Genomic DNA, 20,579 nt, shown 5'->3' with positions numbered 1-20,579 from the left:
ATATACTATTTCTGCTAACTTTTTGAAGCATGTCATAAACTTAAAATCTTTTTACACCAGAATTAAAAAATAAACAAGATCCATATTAATGAACTTGTAAATATTATCAGAGCTCTGTTTGAATACGATTAAATCAGTGAAATAAGAAGTAAAATATTAAATTAAAAAGCAGTTAAAGACATACGGAGGTTGTAGAATAATTTAAAACAGGGTTGTGCAACCTGCGTTGACGGTTAAAATCGGCAGGCTTAAGTTTTAGGCCAGCGACACGAATACGCAATAAATGTTTATCTGACTAACGCAGGCACTTAGCCTACCCTGTTTGATGGGTCGTGGTTCACTGTAAAAACTCACTGTAAAACTTCAGTTCATAGTAAAACTTCAGTAGGCCTACTATTGCCTTGCAAATCCAAAAGTTAAAATATTGTTACTACTGCGTCGGTAATTGCCAAACGGCCTTATTTAAACCGCAGATGTTGAGTTAACAATGGTTTGTCAAAAGTTTTTATTTTGTTTACTAGTTGGACCTAGATAAAAGTAGCCTACATCAAGTATTGACTAGCCTATACATGTGGATGCGTACCGGTTATCACAGACGTTTTCAACGCGAGTAATATGCTATCTTAAAGTTCATTTTAGCACTATAAATAAATTTTGCGCATTAGGCGTTTTTAAATTAAAGATATTCACGCTTACGCTTCCAAATTAATCCCGATACGCGCTTTCAAATGCCGTTGTGTTAAAATCAGTGAGGAAAGTAAGTACGAACGAAGTAAACTTCGTTTTATAAATTTTGCAGGTACGTTGTACCAGTAAACAATGTTCTTTGTAGCCAGGCCATCCGTCATGTCCTTAAACGTATTTTAACCAAGATATTGTTGCATAATTGTGCACTACTTTAAACGATACCCTTAGGTTTCTATAAGATTACTTGTTATAGACGTATCTTTATGACATACATTAGTGACGTAATCTCCATAGTTTTTATGTGTCCCAAGAACAATATTTTTTATCTTTAAAGTAGGAAAATTATTATTCTACATTTACTTCTGTTAAAACCCCTTAAAGCAGGGTTTCCCAAACTGTGGTCCGTGGACCATTGGTGGTCCGCGACGACTGCGCAGGTGGTCTGTGGCGGTATGACAAGAAATTAAAAAGTCACACATATAAATTGTACAGTAGGCTACGTACCCTTTCAATAATTGCCGCAGTTATTCACAACCTAATCATTTCGAAAGCTTTTGCTGTTCAGTATCGTAAATCTAACTTGTTGCGCGAAGATTAGTGAGTAAAAAGATTGTTGTGAGGCAGAGATGAGAAAACGAAGTGAAGTTATAGGATAATTTAATTGGGTAATTAAACTGCCATTTAATTAGTTGTTAAGCTCAGTAACTTAACTTTATTTAAATTGCGCTCCGAGAAAAAATAGATTCAAATAGTGGTCTGTGGTCCAAAAAAAGTTTGGGAAACCCTGCCTTAAAGGTCAAGCCCCCAGTTTCGTAGTCCCTGCGCTGTAAAACCTTAGAAATTTTAAATATCTAAGCAACTGTTTTCGTATTGCCATTTAAAATACCTATAAATTGCGTTAAAATTAGTTTTTTTACTAGGATTATTTCATCCCAAATAGAGAATCAAATATATTTTGTCGTACTCTATGAAGTTACTAGATACGCTAAGAACGGTCGAACAGAATCAAACATGTTTTTGAATATCTAGCAATACTCACAACCGTGATTTCAATAAATTCTATTCTAAACTGTTCTAGTGTTATTTTGCACTACTAACAAAAAAATAATAGACAAATGGATCAGTATCACATATTAGGAAGAATAGGTGAAGGTGCCCATGGTATTGTATTTAAAGCAAAGCACATTGAGGTAACTTTTGAGGTGTAAGTTAACTTAATATTTAGCTATTTTATTGCAAGTCTTGTAAGCCTTTAACTGTTTAGGTCACAACGTGTTGAAAAGTATAGTGGTCTTTGTTAAATAATTAAGATAGATAATAAAATCTGGCGTGATCTAGAATCCTGCCACTCATTAAAATAAAATAAATTATTGCATATTATTTTGGTTACAGTGTGGGTTACCGCGTTTGGGTTCAAGTAAATTATTAAATTTATTGTCACACTTTGCAGTTTCAATTTTGTCGACTGGTTTCATTACTGTACCTAAAAACTAAAAGTGGTAGGTTTGTAGACCAGCACCAATAAAATAAAAGTGCTGCTATTAGTATGAAGAAAATTCTATGAATAGCCCCCTTTGAAATTTATAGATGCTGAGTACAAAAGCATGCTTTAAAATATTTCAATATTTTTCGTGATTTCACTTTTAGCCATGATTTTTTTTCTTTAAAAGCTAGGTTTTTAAGTATACAGTATTATCCTTGGTAAATTGCAAAATTAAATGCTACTTTTTGTAGAGTGGTGAAGTTGTAGCACTTAAGAAAGTGCCTCTTCGTAAGATTGAAGATGGCATTCCAAACCAAGCATTACGAGAGATTAAAGCGCTACAGGAAATTGGCGGAGAAAGTGAAGAAGCACAGAATGTAATTCTTAGGTTTTACTTTTGCAATACTTTTTTAATTTTACAGCTTAAGATGTGACTTTGTGGTTATGTTTGGTCTTGATCGGGCAAAACTGTGAATAGCAAATTCAATGCAATTTTAGCATGCTTTCTTTTATAGGTTGTAAGGTTGCATGATGTCTTTCCACATGGTACTGGGTTTGTGCTTGTGTTTGAATACATGTTATCAGATCTTTCCGAAGTCATAAGAAACTCTGAGCGGCCATTAACAGAGGGACAGGTTAAAAGTTACATGATGATGCTACTGAAGGGTGTGGCTTTTTGTCATCAAAACAACATTATGCACAGAGTGAGTGTTGTAGGATTTATATGATAAGTAAACATCTAAAATATTCATTTTTTAGTATATTAAATATTGGTTTGTTGCAGGATTTAAAACCAGCAAATCTTTTAATTAGCTCCACTGGACACCTCAAAATTGCTGACTTTGGTTTAGCTCGGGTCTTTGATAACTCATCAGAGAGATTGTACAGTCATCAAGTTGCAACAAGGTATCTTCTATTTTAGATTGTAGAAAAACAGCTAGCTTCACTAGGTAAAGCATATTATACTATTTTTATTCTCTTTGTGGTAGAAATGCATCAAACTATCTGATAAAATAAGCATTTTTTAAATTACTTCCAGGTGGTACCGGGCCCCTGAGTTACTGTATGGGGCACGAAAATATGATGAAGGGGTGGATCTTTGGGCTGTCGGTTGTATATTTGGTGAAATGCTCAACAATTCACCCTTGTTTCCAGTGAGTTAGATTGTTTTAATGTGCCAACTTAGGCACTAAAATGCTTTTCATATACCTGTTTCACTAACTTTAAAAGAATAATTACACTAAGCTATTATTTTAAATGTGAGGTTTACATTTAATAAAGCAGCTCTGATATGTTAAAATATTATTTAAAAATATTACCTACACTGACTAGTGACTACGCAGGTTAAAATATTGATTAAACATTTTGATTGATTAAAAAAGAGAAAAAGTAGGAAATAATTCTACAGTAAAATCTTTACATTTTACTAACCAGGGCGAAAATGACATCGAGCAGTTGTGCTGTGTGTTGCGAGTTCTAGGAACCCCCACCGAGCAAACTTGGCCGGGAATGTCTCTGTTGCCTGACTACAACAAAATCACCTTTCCAGAGAACCCGGCCATACCACTCGAACAGATTGTCCCCGATGCAACCGCTGAGGCTGTGGGCCTTCTCAAGAAATTTCTTGTGTATTCATCGCATCAGGTTAATGCTAGAACTTGTTTTTCCATTGCACCAGTCATTTTGAAGTTCTTGGCCTTTACGAAACTCACGCCTCACAAATAGTGCTGTAAGTTTGGATTCGATTTTAAGAAAATAAAATAATCCGTATGTTAGGAGTTAACTGAAAGCAACCCCCAAAAATATTAATTTGCTACATTTTTAACTTTTGTAGACTTCATCAATTTTTGTCAACCAGGTAAATTTTGCAAGGTGTTGGGCCAAAGTTTGTTTAAGCGTTAAGATATTCTTTGTTGAAATACCTCTAGCTGTTAACGTACTATTTTTCGATAAATTTACTTTTATAAGGTAAAAACGAGGCTATATTTTTAATTAATATTATGCCTGCTAGCAACAGTTTATATATGTAGAAATATTTTGTTGGATAAGTCATGGTTGAAATTCTTATATTAACGGTTTTCGGGTCGGCAAAGATACCACCCTGGTATCGGAAGAGAACCGATACTACCCTTTGCATCATCGGCTGCGTTCCGCAAGTATCGGGCATTCCTAAGTAAAGCGCCTTCTGTTATAACGTTGGTGGTAGTTTATCTGGCTGAAACACGTTACCACACATTACACTTTATTATTTAAAAATAAGTTTTACAATGTATCTTGCGTTTGCTGCGATGCTCTTATTATATTGATGCTTTTTATATGTTAAGTTGGTCATAGTTTTGATGATTTTATTCAATTTTGATACTGTGTACAGTAAATTACATATCGGCGCGGAACACGACTATCTTCAGTGTCTCGCATCCCCGCGGCCTGCCGCAGTCGCTTTCCCGCGTTGAGTCTTTTTTTCCTTTTTAGCGTATCGCAGCGACCGACGCGCTGATCCATCCCTACTTCTTCATGGAACCGCTGCCGGCGCACCACTCGGAACTGCCCATACCTCACCGGGGCAAGAGCGCCTCGCGACACCGCCCCAACTTCAAGGAGTACGACATCGACGTGCCTCTGGAGGAAAGTTGCATCGACCCAAACCTCATCAACCCGTTCGTCAACTTTTAGAGCCCGATGATTGCAATGGTGTTGTTGCTTATGGCGTTTGAAGACGTGTGGCTGATTTACATGCGGCCACTTTAAAAGCTCCGAGGTGTGTCGTTTCGGTAGGTATCGTTCCCTGCTTCGCCGTGTTCATTCCAATCAACCATTTTCGGTGTAACTAAAAGTGCTGCACAAACAACTGATGATGATGAAATTTGCTACTTTTATTACCTTGCGATGCTACTCAAATGTTTTTCTTACGCTTCGCGCTCCTTCACATGTAAATTTTCACTGTGATTCTCAATTAAAAGTTTCTTTATTTTTATAAGGATCATGTATGGTCGAAGTTTATTTCAAATATTTTTCAGCAAAATATAACCAAATAAAAGTAAGTAGAAACAATCATTTTAACCAAGTGGTGTGCAATTTATCCATAGGCGCCGAAGGTGGGTGTGTAGAGCGTATTTTGATGCCGTATGGATAACGGGCAATAACGTAAAAATCACTGCTATAGTCTACGATTTTGTTTACAAGATTGATTTAAAATTGCATATTGTGACTAAATATAATCCTGTATCGGGGAAGTTTATTTTTTAGGGCAGACAGTGCATGCCACTTTATTATGGGCGGACTACGTTGTCAATATAGCCCTCGACCTTTCTAACGAGGCTTAGCTTTACAACAATTTCTTTTATAATTAGGTTTGAGAAAGCTATATGTTTTGTCGGTGATCACTGATCAATAGGCATTTTGTACTGGTTCAAAAAAACCTATGGTTTTAAAAGTTCGGCGCCTATGATTACAATAATGATAGTGAAAAATTAGAATCGTTGAAAAACACATCTCAAACATGTACCTAAATGTTGAGCAAAAAACCTACTAACGTTTCGACGGTTCTTGACCTGGGTTTCTCAAAACATTTTTAATTAGGTGAAACACATAATCTACTGTATATCCAACTTAAACCTAGGTTAGTAGGATGCTATAAGTTCACTTGGTTTAACTCCATCTTTTCAAACCCCAATGGCTATCAAACCGACATATATTTTGTGTTTGTTAACCTGTTGCTTCCATATATGCCTAACCGGAAACCCTTTTTTAATGGACAAAAAAAAAACTCAGTGCGGCTGCAACCAAAGCTTATAACGTTTTAAAATGGCAGCTCAGGCTTGGCGCACCAAAATACCCGGTCGACGATTAACATTAACTGAACTGTTGTCTCCCAACTATTGACTCGTATTTGTAAATTTATTCCCCTTGATTGACCCACTGGATTCACCAATAAACGAAACGGATGTGTTTCCCACGAGTTGACTCAAAATCTGAATTTTTATTAGTCATTGCTATTAGTCCGCGACTTGTTTTGTAATACTGTTGTTACAATGAAACAGATCGAAAATTGGAAACAAAACATAACGGGAAGTGGTGGTGATGAAATAGGGAATGCACCGAATATTCGGTTCCCTGAGCTTCTAAACAAACATGTTCAAGCTGCAAAGAGATACTTCTGTTCTAACGACAAGGAGTATTAAAAAGGTAGAACGCCCATTAAATTGAAGATAAGAAAATGGAGACGGAGCAGTAACTGTGACGCGAAGTGATCGTGAACTGGTAGTTTGAGGCTGATTTAACGTAGAAAGAAGGGAAATATTTTTTGGTCATTTCGGCTGCAATAATTACCTTTACGTATGTTAGTTATTAAACTAATTAACCGATAAAAAGAATTACGAGGGCGCGAGCGACGGATAAAAAAAAACGCTGTGGTGTATATGTACAATGAAAAAGCAAAAAGTATTACGATTACAAGTTGAATAATAAAAACGAATGACGATGTCGAGTGGCCGATGAAGTTTACCGCCCGCGTCTTCGTCGCATATTCGAAAAAAAGAGGAAAATGCCCACTTTATTGGTCGATCCCATTTTTTTGCTACAGAAATAACATTTTGTCTGCTGCAACCGCTAGATGGCAGCACAGATACGAAAAGTTAGAAAAAAAAACGAAGTAAAAATGCGGTTGTTACAGTTTTGAGGTAGCGGAAACGTGGGGGCGCGGGGGGTGGTGCTTGGCGGTGGCCGGCGCGGGGCGATGGTTCCTACCGAAACTTTTAAGCTTGTCCTGTCTCCCCGAGTACCACGTGTAATGTTGTGAGGTCCAGTGCAGAACAGTGGCCGTCTCAAGGGCACGAGGTATAATGTAGAGCGGCGGCGGTGACGGCGGCGGTCGGAACATATCGGTAGACAAAATAACGAGATATATGTGTGTGAGCAAGCAATTGCTGCAGATCATCAGTTTAGGGAAAGAAGGCACTCTTCTCAGTGAGCGGAACCGGGTTCGGGTAAACTGACGTTTGCAAGCGCCAGGGCCAGGTTTGCAGATGCGCAGTCTAACTGAGATTGAGTAGGATAAATTGGCCACGTGGTACGCGAACCAGCTTTTTTTCAACCTGTGACGTGTAATTGGGGATGACGGTAAATTGCTTATGAAATGGCTAGTAGAACTTACGGGATTAGGTAATAAGAAGCGAAATGTTCAAAGGATATTGCTTAAGCAAGGGAGATGTCAACCAAATAAAAACTTTATCAGCCATGACAATATAAAAGTGTCGCCAAAGAGTAACGATTCAGGGTTAAGAACAACACGGAGTGCTTCTATTTAACTGGGTTAATTACAGGTGTTGAACTTATGAGGGTAAAGTTTAAATTGGCCAGCACGTGAATTGAAACTGCACAAGGCCTGGCCCTGGCGAGGGCACGTCGGATTTAACAAGGTGGTGGTCATACTTGTTCTGATGTGGGGAGCGAACGTACGACAAAAATAAGATTGGCAAAAAAGTGCAAGGTAACAAAAACCGACAAGAGGTATTTCGCAACAACTGCTGCACCGGACACACCTTTCTCTGTTGAAGACTTTCTCGTGCGGGTTTCAAGTTGCAACAAAATCAAACCGAGGGCCTCGATAAGAACGGGTAAAGGATCACCAGAGGGCGCTAAAAGCACAAGAGGTTAAAACCGCTGACGAGAGCAATTTCTTCGCGTGTTGTAAAAATCGAAGCGCCCTTTCGCGAGTAAGATAATAAAATTAAGTAGAAACGCTTACTCCCTGTGCTTTTAGGTAGGCATTGTCCGACAGTCCCTTTGGGCGATTTTTGTGAGCAGAAAGCAAACTTATAAAACAAAAAAAAAATCAAGAAACGACGAGAGTAGTGCATTTTGTTCGGCCCCGAAGCCGACAGAGAGAGTTGCGGTAGCAGCAAACGAACACAAAGAACAAGAGACCGGTTTAAAAAGTGGCCTCACGTCAAAGATTTCGTACATAAGCACCGCGTTTGGTGAGGTGTCGTGGCCAAAAAGAAACAAGGTCAGGATGGTAAGGGAGCTCCGTTGGGGCAGGTGACAATGGCGGACTGTACAATGGGGGCCGCCCTTCCGTAACTCCACGGGAGCAGCGTTTGGAGCTTGGTAGATATGGATGGAGAACATTTCATTACGAAAGGAGATAGACCGACGGTCAAGTTCATCTGCGTGGGAACTGCTGAAGAAACAAAAAAATACCATGTGAATGAGTTTGTTGTCACGTGTATGTCATTACATTAGCCAAATTAGGATTAGGAAATAAGTCTAGGATAGCCATTTTAAGTTTAATAAATTTCTGTACGCATTATGACCAAAGTTTTGCAAACAGTTTATTTGGGCCCTACTTAACAATTAGGTTAATGCAATGCATTTTGTAACGTTATACCCAAACAAAATGAAACTCGTAGCTAGGACATTGCAATTATTATATAATAGAATTACTGTTTTAATCTAGATATCTTACTTTTAGTATTAATGTTTAGTTTGACACCGATTTAGGTATAGATGAACTAAAATGCCAATTAAGTGTACAGCAACCACCACATAACCACCCAAAACCAACAATTAGTAGCCTAAACAATGATAAAAGGTGACAATGAGTTAGCCGTATACACACCTGTTGCAGGACAGCCCCCTGGGTAAGGTGATGAGCAGCTGGATAGGCGTATGCGCCTGATGTGGTGGATGAGATCGGGGACTGCTGGCCCAACCCCGGCCCCAAACCAACAGGGGAAGGCGACTGGGGATCGTTGTCTGTGCTAATGCTTGTGGTTCCCATGATCGACGTGGTTGCACCTAAAATTTATTTATTGAACTTGCTACCTCTTCCAAAGAATTTGCGAAAAAGTATATAACACATTAGTTTGCCAAAAAGCAGTTTTAGTTTGCCAAAAAGCAGTTTTGTTTTCTTACTTAATATGTTCTACTTAATAATAACACAGAACTTAAATATAAAATATCATGCAGTCAAGATGAACTAATATCAACTTCAAACGATGTTACATTCCTCAACAAATATGCACTTTTTTAAGTTGTAAATCATACAAATATACACTACCTTGCAAAAGACTGGGGTTCAATTGTCCAATATTATTATGAGGTTGGGGTGATCCTATTGAGGGTGATGAATCGGACAAATCCACCTGTCCTGGCTCCGATTGTAATGAAGATGTGCGACTAAGCGGCCCATTGTTCGCCGGAGTGGCTATCGGTACGCTGCCAGTTTGTTGTTGCAGCTGAATGATGAACAAAAAAAACAAAAACAAATTTTTAACTTGATAGCCAAAAAGGTCTAGTAAATCAACATCATCTTGTTTTGTTCAACTTTGTTTTGATAAATACTTGACAGTGCAATTTTACTTCATCAATATAACAAAACTAAATAAACATTTAAAAATTGCATCAGTGTATTTATTAAAACTTGTCAGATGTTTTATTTTTTGCAATTGTGTAAACATCCTTAGTAGTGGCCTATCATTATTGTTATATATCCTAGAAATATTTAATCCAGTCTGGTTCCTTGATTAAAAGCATTCTGAATGTCTCATTTAAAGTCTTTTGAATTTTATCTGGATTCTGGACATTAAAAGTGCCAAACCATCAAAATATAACCAGCACTGTTTTTAGCTAAAGCCAGGGAGGTATAAAAGAATGAGTCAATCTCTTTACTTCCTGTGTAAACAAATCGGCCATCCCGTGATAAACACCATTTCCTAATACACTGCCATACATTAGCTAATTTCACAAAGAAATAAACTAAGCAAGCCTTCATAAACTGGCCATCCAGTCAATAAGGAAATAGCCTGTTGCTCAATTAAGAGTAACTGAAGATAGCTTTATTAAAAACTAAACACTCCACTCCACTTATAGGCTTACCCTGACATATGGGTTATTGAATTGAAAAAGTAAAATAAAGGCATATTTTGAAATAAAGCAGACATATATCCTTAGTTTTTGGTCTCAACGCTTTAATTAATTGCGTCAAAAATGTAATGCAGACAATTTCAAAACCGTAAAATAAAAATAAAAAAAGTTTCTAAAATAACTGGACAAACTTGACAATACAGAAGTATACCTTGTGACAATATTGTGTTAATTATGAAGCACAGCTTAACATAGTCTAATATAAAAAAAAAAGTTAACATATATACATCTTGAAAAAGGATTTTCTGATACCTTGCCACTTGCCACTGATTGTTTGTAAGCTTCTAAATCCTTTTCCCACTGTGCCCTGACAACTTGTGCACTTCGATAATAGGGCGTTTTTTCTTGATCCGACAAGTTGTTCCAAGCTTCACCAGCTTTTTTTGTGATTTCCTATAAAGAAGTTTAAAAAACAACTTGTTGTCAAGAGTTAAGCCGGTTATCATGACATGTTATTTAAGATGAAACAAATAACTTCATCTATTTTGGTTTGCTGCTTTTCCATGCCATATGGTTAGTTTTTAAATTTTTTACAAACTTGTTGGTGCTTATTTTTTTGGATAAAATATAGCCCTTCGACCATATATGGCTACATGAAACAGTAGTCAGGTGTGAAATAAAACAGTCTACGCAAAATTTCAACACAAAATACAGTACTGTAACACCTTTGCAGGATCAGCCTTTCCAGGGTAGCTTTTCCTAAAATCAGCTAAAAAGAGGAAATATGCTGAGGGGGGTCTTTTAGGTCGATTAGGGTCTCTTGGTTTCTTTTCCAAAGCTTTATCACGCTGCCAACGTTCTCTGTCTCTCCGTGAAAGCTCAAGAAATGGTTCTTTTTCATCCTCTGTCATGTTTCTCCACTTTTCAGCGCATGCTTGTGTAATGATTTTGGCCTGCAGATTAGGAAATTAATTTAATAAAAGGAAGCAGCTAAAGTATATTATAAATAAAATACAAAAAGCCTGTTAGTTTAAAAATAGTTTATACCATCAATTTCTGAATATTAAAAATGTCCCTGTAACTACCAATAGTTAGTTGTTTAAAGCTCTTTTTACATGCATTTTGTTGTCAAATCTTAAACAATGTTTTTAAAATACCTTTGGGACAACCTCTCCTGCTTCTTTTAGGGTCTCTCGATATTTGGATACAAAATACAAATAGGCAGTGGTTGGTCGCTTGACCCATGTGTGGCGCTTTCGCTTCTTCTTGTCCGTGGGTTTGCGACCCCGCCTTGAAGGAGTGAATGTCTGGGGGGACATCACCAGGTTGCTACCCCCACTGACCATGCCGCCCGAGTTGCCAGAATATTGTTGAAACTGCTGTTGCATTTGTGCCAATTGCTGCATTTGTTGAAACTGTTGCTGAGCCTGTTGCACCTTAACAAAATAAGTTTTCCTATCATTACTCTGCTACTGTGAAGTGTGAACATTGCTTAAATAAATTGTAAAATTCGATATGATCATACTGTATTCGCAAAACGTCTGGTTTAAAACATTCTTGTTCAGATGACAACTTAAGTTTTTTTTTAGTACTGTTTAGCTTACAGTGGCCCAGCAAACAATCCGCAAATAATATTATATATGGTCGCAGATACTGACAATTTTGGACAACACTTATGCAGACCATGATCATTTGAGGTTCATATCGATTACATTCTCTTTATTTGAATGTTCTCAAATAAAGAGTACCTGAACATTTTTGCAGTAAATGTCACATGACCTTTTACTTAATGAGGCACCTAGTAATCATAATTACTGATGTACACTGTCCATTAATATCGCATTGAAAGTGATAGTATTAGTATTCATCCTATACAAGGGTGGAATTTGTGCCAACCCGATACCAAGTTAATAAGAAAATTTTAGTCCTGATTTGTAACATTGAGTATAAACACGAAAGGAGGTTAATTTAATAAACTTCCTACAAAAAGCAATTTTTGGCCTAATAAAGTGGAACAATAACTTTAAACAACCCAATATTATCTTTTTTACTAATTATATGGGCCGAAAATTTATTTTCGGGACATATCTTGTTATTGCCGTTATTATATGGGCCGAAAATTTATTTTCGGGACATATCTTGTTTTTGCCGTTATTCTTTTTTGGTTTCCTATGGTTTCCTATGGTTTGTTTCAGACCGAGTTTTGTCCGAAGCTATATAGAAAAAGTAGACATCGTAGAACCTTCAAATTTTCAGACATGGCGTAGAGTGGTATGTAGGTGCTTTGTAAAAGTTTATGAGGCTGCACTCCCAGGGGCCTTTGCTTGGGGGGTAAAAACCTGAAATATTGCGTTTTAGCACTTTGTAGCTAACGACAGCCATCTAGCAGCAGAAAAACTTTCATACAGAATTCGTTCATATTCGCTTGCTTTGTCCAGCTCGCGTCGCGACGAGGCGGCTGCTGGCATCCCTGCTGCGCCCTATTGTCCCGCGCGTGCAACATTTGTGTTGGAAGTGGCTTGCCTAGTAAAACTATGCACATGCGACTTGCCTTTCATAAAGAGGCCTCTCTAAGTAAAAAAACCTATTGCTCTTACAACACAAAATATTTTACCACCGCAAATTTAAATGCGAATCCTACAGGCAGTGTACACATCTCTGTTAGCACATGTTGTAATTGTTGCATCATTCAAACATATCAACACCAGGTCTAAGCAAATATAATTATACAAGGGCCGCAACAACAAAAAGCTTAAGTTTAACGCATTCTTAACGACGACGTTACAAAGCTACGTCATAACATGGCGTCATAAATAAATAAATCTTGCGTTTATTGGATTTAAATTGGCAAAACTTTCAATATAAAACGTGGCTTATTAGGCACATAAACGTGTTTGCATATTGCTCAAAACTACAGATTTAAACTCTGTTTCAACAGTGATTGCTCAGACCAAGGCATGGTAAAAATTTACACAGTAAAAGTTGGAAAAAGTATAGCAAACCATAGACGTTAAATCATTTAGAGAGAATGAAAATATTGACTTTTTAAACATGCTAGCTGACCAAAATGTAATAACATGGCCGTAAGCATTATCTTCGTAAATTTTTATTGATCAAATGTATGTTTCGATCATTTGCCAAAATCTACGCCATATTTGAACCCCCTTCGCTTCAAAGCCATAAGTTATTATATTATTATACACAACTTATAATTGTGTGTAGATATGTTGGATTGGAGTAACATACAGAACAGGTGCAAAAAGCAAATATTCTCCAAATACGATTTTTCCAATATTCTCCAAATCGTATTTCATCGTATTGTCGCGGTAATATACAAAGAGGTAAGGCCGTGAATAAAGTTTCACCCACCGTACAATTAACGGAGGGAAGCATTTCGAGTAGGGATGTTCAAGGCAGAATATCGGCGACACATTTATAATGCTTGCTTTAAATGCGGCGTCAGCATTTTTTGGGGCGACCAATTACTTCGCGATAAGCTTCGCCTAATAATTAAGTGTCAATAGGGTGTATTTACCGCCGCAAGTTTAAATGCGAAATCTTAAGGCAGTCTACGCCTCTCTGTTAGCACCTGTTGTGCATCTTGCTCCAACCAGCATACCAACATCAGGCCTAAACTTATCTAGCAAAACTTTCGATTTAATAGTTTGCGTATTAGGCACGTAATAGTGTTTTTCATATTGTTTGAAACGACAGATTTAAAGCCTGTTTTAACAGTGATTGCTCGGACCAAGCTATGGTAAAAAATTACCTAGTGAAAGTTTGCAAAAGTATAGCAAACCATAGGCGTTAAACCATTTTTAGTCTTTAAGAGAATGATAATATTTGATTTTCAAACACGTAAGCTGGTCAAAATTTAATAAAATAGCCATATGCATTATCTAAGTAAATTCTATTTATCAAATATATGTTTCGATCATTCCCCAAATTCTACGCCATATTTGAACCCCTTTCGCATCAAAGGCATATTTTAAGTGGGAGAGTTTTCGGCCCATATCTGTTTTTGCTTGCAGAAACAAGTTAAGGAAAATGAAAAACAAAATATATAATATAAAGTACACAATACAAAATATTAAAAAAAAAATTAAAAAAAAAAAAAATTAAAAATAAAGTAAAAATTGAAAATAAACACTAAGCCCTGAAAATATATCCCCTGACAAAATATACAACAACCGCACCCCCGTCTAGTTCTTTTTTGGTTTCCTATGGTATGTTTCAGACCGATTTTTGTCCGAAGCTGTATAGAAAAAGTAGACATCGTAGAACCTTCAAATTTTCAGACATGGCGTAGAGTGGTATGTAGGTGCTTTGTAAAAGTTTATGAGGCTGCACCCCCAGGGGCCTTTGCTTGGGGGGTAAAAACCTGAAATATTGCGTTTTAGCACTTTCTAGCTAACGACTGCCATCTAGCAGCAGAAAAACTTTCATACAGAATTCGTTCATATTCGCTTGCTTTGTCCAGCTTGTGAAGTGACGAAGCGACTCACCGCCTGCTGCGCTTTATTGTCCCGCGCGTGAGACTTTCATTGTGCGAAGTTGCACGTCCAACTGGGCTCGTGCGACTTGCATTTTAAAACGAGGCTTCTCTTTAGTAAAATTACTTAATGCTGTTAAGAAACAACTTATTTTACCGCCGCAAATTTAAATGCGAAATCTGGTGGCAACTCTAATCCAACATATCAACACCAGGCCTACACAACTTAAAATTGTGTGTTGATATGTTGGATTGGAGTAACATACTATACAGGTGCAAATAGCAAATATTCTCCAAATACGATTTTTTCAAATATTCTTCAAATCGTATTTCATCTTATTGTCGCGGTAATACAAAAAGAGGTAAGGCCGTGAATAAAGTTTCACCCACCGTACAATTAACGCAGGGAAGCATTTCGAGTAGGGATGTTCAAAGCAGAATATCAGCGACTCATTTATAATGCTTGCTTTCAATGCGGCGTTATTTTTTTTTCGGGCGACCAATAACTTCGCGATAAGCTTCGCCTAATAATGAAGTGTCAATAGGGTGTATTTACCGCCGCAAGTTTAAATGCGAAATCTTAAGGCAGTCTACGCCTCTCTGTTAGCACCTGTCGTGCATCTTGCTCCAACCAGCATACCAACATCAGGCCTAAACATCTAGCAAAACTTTCGATTCAATAGTTTGCGTATTGAGAACATAATAGTGTTTTTCATATTGTTTAAAACTACAGATTTAAAGCCTGTTTTAACAGTGATTGCTCGGACCAAGCCATGGTAAAAAATTACCGAGTAAAAGTTTGCAAAAGTATAGCAAACCATAGGCATTAAACCATTTTTAGTCTTTAAGAGAATAATAATATTTGATTTTCAAACACGGAAGCTGGTCAAAATTTAATAAAATGACCATAAGCATTATCTACGTAAATTCTATTTATCAAATATATGTTTCGATCATTCCCCAAAATCTACGCCATATTTGAAGCCCTTTCGCATCAAAGGCATAAGTTGAGTGGGGAAGTTTTCGGCCCATATCTGTTTTTGCTTGCAGAAACAAGTTAAGGAAAATGAAAAACAAAATATATAACATAAAAAACACAATACAAAATATTAAAAAAAAAATAAAAAAATAAAAAAATTAAAAGAAAGTAAAAATTGAAAATAAACACTAAGCCCTGAAAATATACCCCCTGACAAAATATACAACAACCGCACCTCCGTCTAGTTCTTTTTTGGTTTCCTATGGTTTCCTATGGTATGTTTCAGACCGAGTTTTGTCCGAAGCTTTATAGAAAAAGTAGACATCGTAGAACCTTCAAATTTTCAGACATGGCGTAGAGTGGTATGTAGGTGCTTTGTAAAAGTTTTCAAGGCTGCACTCCCAGGGGCCTTTGCTTGGGGGGTAAAAACCTGAAATATTGCGTTTTAGCACTTTGTAGCTAGCCATCTAGCAGCAGAAAAACTTTCATACAGAATTCGTTCATATTCGCTTGCTTTGTCCAGCTTGTGAAGTGACGAAGCGACTTACCGCCTGCTGGGCTTTATTGTCCCGCGCGTGAGACTTTCATTGTGCGAAGTGGCACGTCCTAAACTGGGCACATGCGACTTGCATTTTAAAACGAGGCTTCTCTTTAGTAAAATTACTTAATGCTGTTAAGAAACAACTTATTTTGCCGCCGCAAATTTAAATGCAAAATCTGGTGGCAACTCTAATCCAACATATCAACACCAGGCCTACACAACTTAAAATTGTGTGTTGATATGTTGGATTGGAGTAACATACTATACAGTAGAGATGTTCAAAGCAGAATATCGGCGAATCATTTATAATGCTTGCTTTTAATGCGGGGTTAGTTTTTTTTCGGGCGATCAATTACTTTGCGATAATCTTCGCCTAATAATTAAGTGTCAATAGGGTGTATTTACCGCCGCAAGTTTAAATGCGAAATCTTAAGGCAGTCTACGCCTCTCTGTTAGCACCTGTCGTGCATCTTGCTCCAACCAGCATACTACCAACATCAGGCCTAAACATCTAGCAAAACTTTCGATTTAATAGTTTGCGTATTGAGAACATAATAGTGTTTTTCATATTGTTTAAAACTACAGACTTAAAGCCTGTTTTAACAGTGATTGCTCGGCCCAAGCCATGGTAAAAAATTACCGAGTAAAAGTTTGCAAAAGTATAGCAAACCATAGGCGTTAAACCATTTTTAGTCTTTAAGAGAATGATAATATTTGATTTTCAAACACGTAAGCTGGTCAAAATTTAATAAAATAGCCATATGCATTATCTAAGTAAATTCTATTTATCAAATATATGTTTCGATCATTCCCTAAATTCTACGCCATATTTGAACCCCTTTCGCATCAAAGGCATATTTTAAGTGGGGAAGTTTTCGGCCCATATCTGTTTTTGCTTGCAGAAACAAGTTAAGGAAAATGAGAAACAAAATATATAATATAAAGTACACAATACAAACTATTAAAAAAAAAATAAAAAAATTAAAATAAAAATTGAAAATAAACACTAAGCCCTGAAAATATACCCCCTGACAAAATATACAACAACCGCACCCCCGTCTAGTTTGAGTATATTATTGAGTGTCATTTAAAGTTGGATCAGATTGTAATGCTTTTTGTCCAAAATATCATGTATCAATATATCAGAACTAAATGTCAGTATCGGACATCCTTATACATTATAATTTTTTTTCCAATTAAGGCACAGTTTTGTTTTAAGGTTTAGGTTTGTTAATTAAATATTCACCAAGATTAAGAGGATTGGGACAAACAAAATTTTCGTAATGATATATTTTTTGCTATTTTAGTAGTGCTTTAAACTAAAAAAATACCTACAACTTTTTATAGAAACTTTTCCATGATGTTCTAGTAATTGCTTAATATTCCCAACCTTACAATTTTTGATTTACTTGAGGTTGTCAACATGTTTAAAACATGAACCCTGTAGAGTAGCAATCGTAAAAACAGTGATTTAGTATTTCTGTGAAAAGATGTTAACCTGTTGAAGCTGATGCTGCAACTGTTGGTGCTGCACTTGCATCTGATGTGAATTTGGTTGTTGTTGTTGCTGCTGCTGTTGCTGCTGTTGTTGTTGTTGTTGCTGCTGCTGCTGTTGCTGTTGTTGCTGCTGTTGTTGATGTTGTTGTTGTACCTGTTGCACCTGTTGTACTTGCTGTTGCTGTACAGTTTGCTGTTGTTGCACAGTTTGCTGTTGTTGCACAGTTTGCTGTTGTTGCACAGTTTGCTGTTGTTGTTGAGCACCCTGGTGGTTCATGTACACTGATGTTGCTTGTTGGCTGGTGTTGTTATTGGTCAAGGAGCCTTGTGTTGTGAACGTATCATTGTCTGTTGGAGGAATACATGTAAACAATTGCAGGTGACAGAGACATAAGCAATAAAAAGACTCAAAAAAAACAAATAGCTAATACAGTTTGTATGTTATAATGCTGTCTGCATTCGATAACAGAGATTTAGGACTTGAAAAATGTTTGTCAATAGTCTATCAAAAAAAAACAACTATATTATTGGATAATTAATATGCTTGCAGCCAAATCTGCAGTTTAGGTCTCTTCATGCTGAGATCTCGGGTGTGACCAAATTTCTAGTGATCAAGTTTTTTGCATACCTAAGGTCGTAAATTGTACAACTATTTATTTCAACCTATTATCAAAATTGAAGTACCAATTCCGATGGACACACAAATTTATTCAAAAAAAGTACCAGGTGTGCAACTGCCACAGAATGCATACTGACGTGCAGCATACAACTATAAGAAGAGTTTAGGGGATTTAGGCAAGCAGAGCATGCTAACTATTTTAGCACAAATAATAGGTAAATCATTCGTAATGTTTATGTTTATATTGTGAAACTAGTCTTTGTAGCTTTTGATATGATTGCCACATAAATGTAACAATAAAACAAAAGTACCATCAACATTTCTACAGCCTTTCAGCAGAACTATGAATATGAGAAAAAAATGTATATAAAAAAGCAAGATTTATTATTTTAGAACACCAGCATATAGAGTTATGAGTTGAATACAAGTTAATGCCTTAATTTAAGGTTGAGCTCTACAGTTTGAATGTGTAGTGAATCAGTGAAATTCCAAAGCAAAAGGATAACTGAAGCGTGTATTAAAATAATGCAACTCACATCCTTTTTGGATTGCGCTAAGCATGCGGGCAGCTTGTTGCTTGAGATAGTAATCATTTGTGCCGAATTGCTGTCCACCCTGTCCCTGTTGCTGCCCATCTGTCAAATAAATAATTCATGAAAACTTAATGTGGGATTAAAAGAATTAAAACTGGCCTGCACATACATAGAAAAGAAATACAAAAAATCACCACCTTATATTACGCATTGGATAAACAAGTTAACGTTAGGTATTTACAAAAAGAGACTGGGCTATACCAATGCTAAATAACGTACCCATGCATAGTATTTTTATTTTTAAGTTACGAGTGCCTTTACTGGTCGCGTTCAGGAACGTGCAAATAATCGCAAAAGTTACATGGCAGATAAACCGAAAAATCTTTACCACTACCGCTACTATAATAATGCAACGCTAAACAATACAAGGAACATCCCGTAATTTGATACGTTGGCAGCTAAATTAATTAGAAATCCAAATGCGTAAGTCAGTCCGATGTTGGAATGCAACCAAAAAGAAACACGATGCGCGGAAATGCAATCAACAATGCATAATTGCAGCAGGTCCGCAATATATTTGCATAATCAATCCAAGTTGAAATGCAAATATACCTTGTCAGGCCAATTTTCATCAAATCGTGCAGAAACCCGCTGCCAGTGCGCAATGGTGGCGAGCCCCACAGCGCAAACGACGCAAAGGAAGAAACCTACATTTCCAAGTTCGAAATAGGAAAGCACGCTGCGAGAACCTGCGCTCTATTGCTGAAATTTCAGCTACTAATCAATGCACCCGCAAATGCAATTACTACCTGAGCAATACTAATCACTTACCAGCCATTGGCGTTGCTTTAGCGGCTTCCAATACAATGAAATAAACTATATGTAATAAACAAGGAAACCTGTCTCTCAACTGGCAAAGAATAAAGAGACAAATACTTGCCTCTTTGCTAACCCCGCGTCACTATTCTACGGGCGACGGCGCGGTTATCCGATGACGTCAATAAAAAGCGCGCGCGTTAAAGTGAACGCTCGTTGTGCGGGAGTCGTCTCAAAACTTACACAATCTGTGCGCTCTGTACTTTTAACCATCCGCGTTAAGCCGTAAAGGTACGATAATTATGTGATGTCGTTTGTCATTATAAGTGCTACAAAAACACGACATCGAAAATTCCACCTAAACATTGTCACATCAAACGAAAGAAATGAGTAAGGCTGACAAAATATAACGGGAACTGCTTAGTGCTAACTGTCTGTTTTTAGCTGCAATAAACATGTTAATGTGGAAATATTTTTTTGTAAAATTTGATCATGGCCGCACATTTTGTGCGAATATTTAAAATTTGGCCGCACCCGTCTAGCTTGTTAAACAAACGTTGGCGCGGTAACAAAAAAGAGAAAAGCCCGGAGCAAAGTTGAAAGTGGACTCTTTTCTTTTCTGCGCTCCACGCTTTGTATCAAAATCTACGGCCTGTGACCATTTCGCCGCGGGAGGAAAAGTCTTTTATTGAATATGTCTTTGTTGTTTTAATTTCCGACTGGGAGACGCTTTTGTAGCTTTTACGGTCCAACTGTAAAGTGCTTTTTAGGGCATCGCTTTAAAAAGGGATATGAGTGCATGACAGAAGTTGAAAATTGGTTTTTAGACCGAACAATAACGTCTCCATTAAGTCCTGCTCGTGCTCCATTCGCCACCTTTATTCAGCATTCGATGAAAAATGTTGATTTTCAAGTTTGCCATTGCGATCTAGCCGACACGACATGACCGAATTTTGTTAAAAATCGTTGGTATAATAATTAATAATAATTTCATAAACTAGATTAAAATATAATAAGGCGCCCATAGTAAGTACAATATTTTATATTATACCGATTTAATATTATT

General features: G+C 37.0%; 2 protein-coding genes across 5 annotated transcripts; one reads left to right on the top strand and one right to left on the bottom strand.

Moving 5' to 3' along the window:
* The first annotated feature begins 1,794 nt into the window (after positions 1-1,794).
* Positions 1,795-5,155, top strand: LOC146164485 (cyclin-dependent kinase 20-like). Of its 2 annotated transcripts, none has more exons than XM_083381979.1 (7): positions 1,795-1,877; positions 2,422-2,547; positions 2,686-2,874; positions 2,955-3,076; positions 3,210-3,324; positions 3,605-3,814; positions 4,643-5,155. In XM_083381979.1, exons 1-7 carry the CDS (start codon positions 1,803-1,805, stop codon positions 4,841-4,843), a joined length of 1,038 nt encoding a protein of 345 aa, XP_083238105.1. In that variant the 5' UTR covers positions 1,795-1,802; the 3' UTR covers positions 4,844-5,155. The 2 variants fall into 2 exon arrangements, with proteins under 2 accessions (XP_083238105.1, XP_083238107.1); XM_083381981.1 differs by having other exon boundaries at positions 3,605-3,899; positions 4,643-4,759.
* A 1,008-nt stretch (positions 5,156-6,163) lies between these two features.
* LOC146164484 (uncharacterized) lies at positions 6,164-19,649 on the bottom strand. Of its 3 annotated transcripts, none has more exons than XM_083381553.1 (9): positions 19,529-19,649; positions 18,701-18,799; positions 17,547-17,893; positions 11,194-11,472; positions 10,762-10,989; positions 10,349-10,489; positions 9,231-9,408; positions 8,790-8,968; positions 6,164-8,351 (listed from the first exon to the last, which is right to left on the bottom strand). In XM_083381553.1, exons 1-9 carry the CDS (start codon positions 19,533-19,535, stop codon positions 8,334-8,336), a joined length of 1,476 nt encoding a protein of 491 aa, XP_083237679.1. In that variant the 5' UTR covers positions 19,536-19,649; the 3' UTR covers positions 6,164-8,333. The 3 variants fall into 3 exon arrangements, with proteins under 3 accessions (XP_083237679.1, XP_083237680.1, XP_083237681.1); XM_083381554.1 differs by having other exon boundaries at positions 6,164-8,348; XM_083381555.1 differs by having other exon boundaries at positions 11,194-11,463.
* Positions 19,650-20,579: the final 930 nt, after the last annotated feature.

The sequence above is a fragment of the Ascidiella aspersa genome, chromosome 2, assembly GCF_963924565.1.
Source record: "Ascidiella aspersa chromosome 2, kaAscAspe10.2, whole genome shotgun sequence".
Classification (NCBI taxonomy): domain Eukaryota; kingdom Metazoa; phylum Chordata; class Ascidiacea; order Phlebobranchia; family Ascidiidae; genus Ascidiella; species Ascidiella aspersa.
The sequence above is the reverse complement of the archived record's forward strand: the minus strand, read 5'-3'. Positions and strand labels throughout refer to the sequence as shown.

What these genes read in the sequence shown, in the direction of transcription:
- LOC146164484 (XM_083381553.1), bottom strand. An exon ending in TAGCGCAATCCAAAAAGGAT is followed by an intron (nt 17,894 to 18,700) that starts GTGAGTTGCATT and finishes TTCCTCCAACAG; the next exon opens with ACAATGATACGTTCACAACA. An exon ending in GAACCCCAGTCTTTTGCAAG is followed by an intron (nt 8,969 to 9,230) that starts GTAGTGTATATT and finishes AATAAATTTTAG; the next exon opens with GTGCAACCACGTCGATCATG.
- LOC146164485 (XM_083381979.1), top strand. Translation starts at nt 1,803, where the DNA reads ATGGATCAGTATCACATATTAGGAAGAATAGGTGAAGGTGCCCATGGT. An exon ending in AAAACAACATTATGCACAGA is followed by an intron (nt 2,875 to 2,954) that starts GTGAGTGTTGTA and finishes GGTTTGTTGCAG; the next exon opens with GATTTAAAACCAGCAAATCT. An exon ending in ACAATTCACCCTTGTTTCCA is followed by an intron (nt 3,325 to 3,604) that starts GTGAGTTAGATT and finishes TTTACTAACCAG; the next exon opens with GGCGAAAATGACATCGAGCA.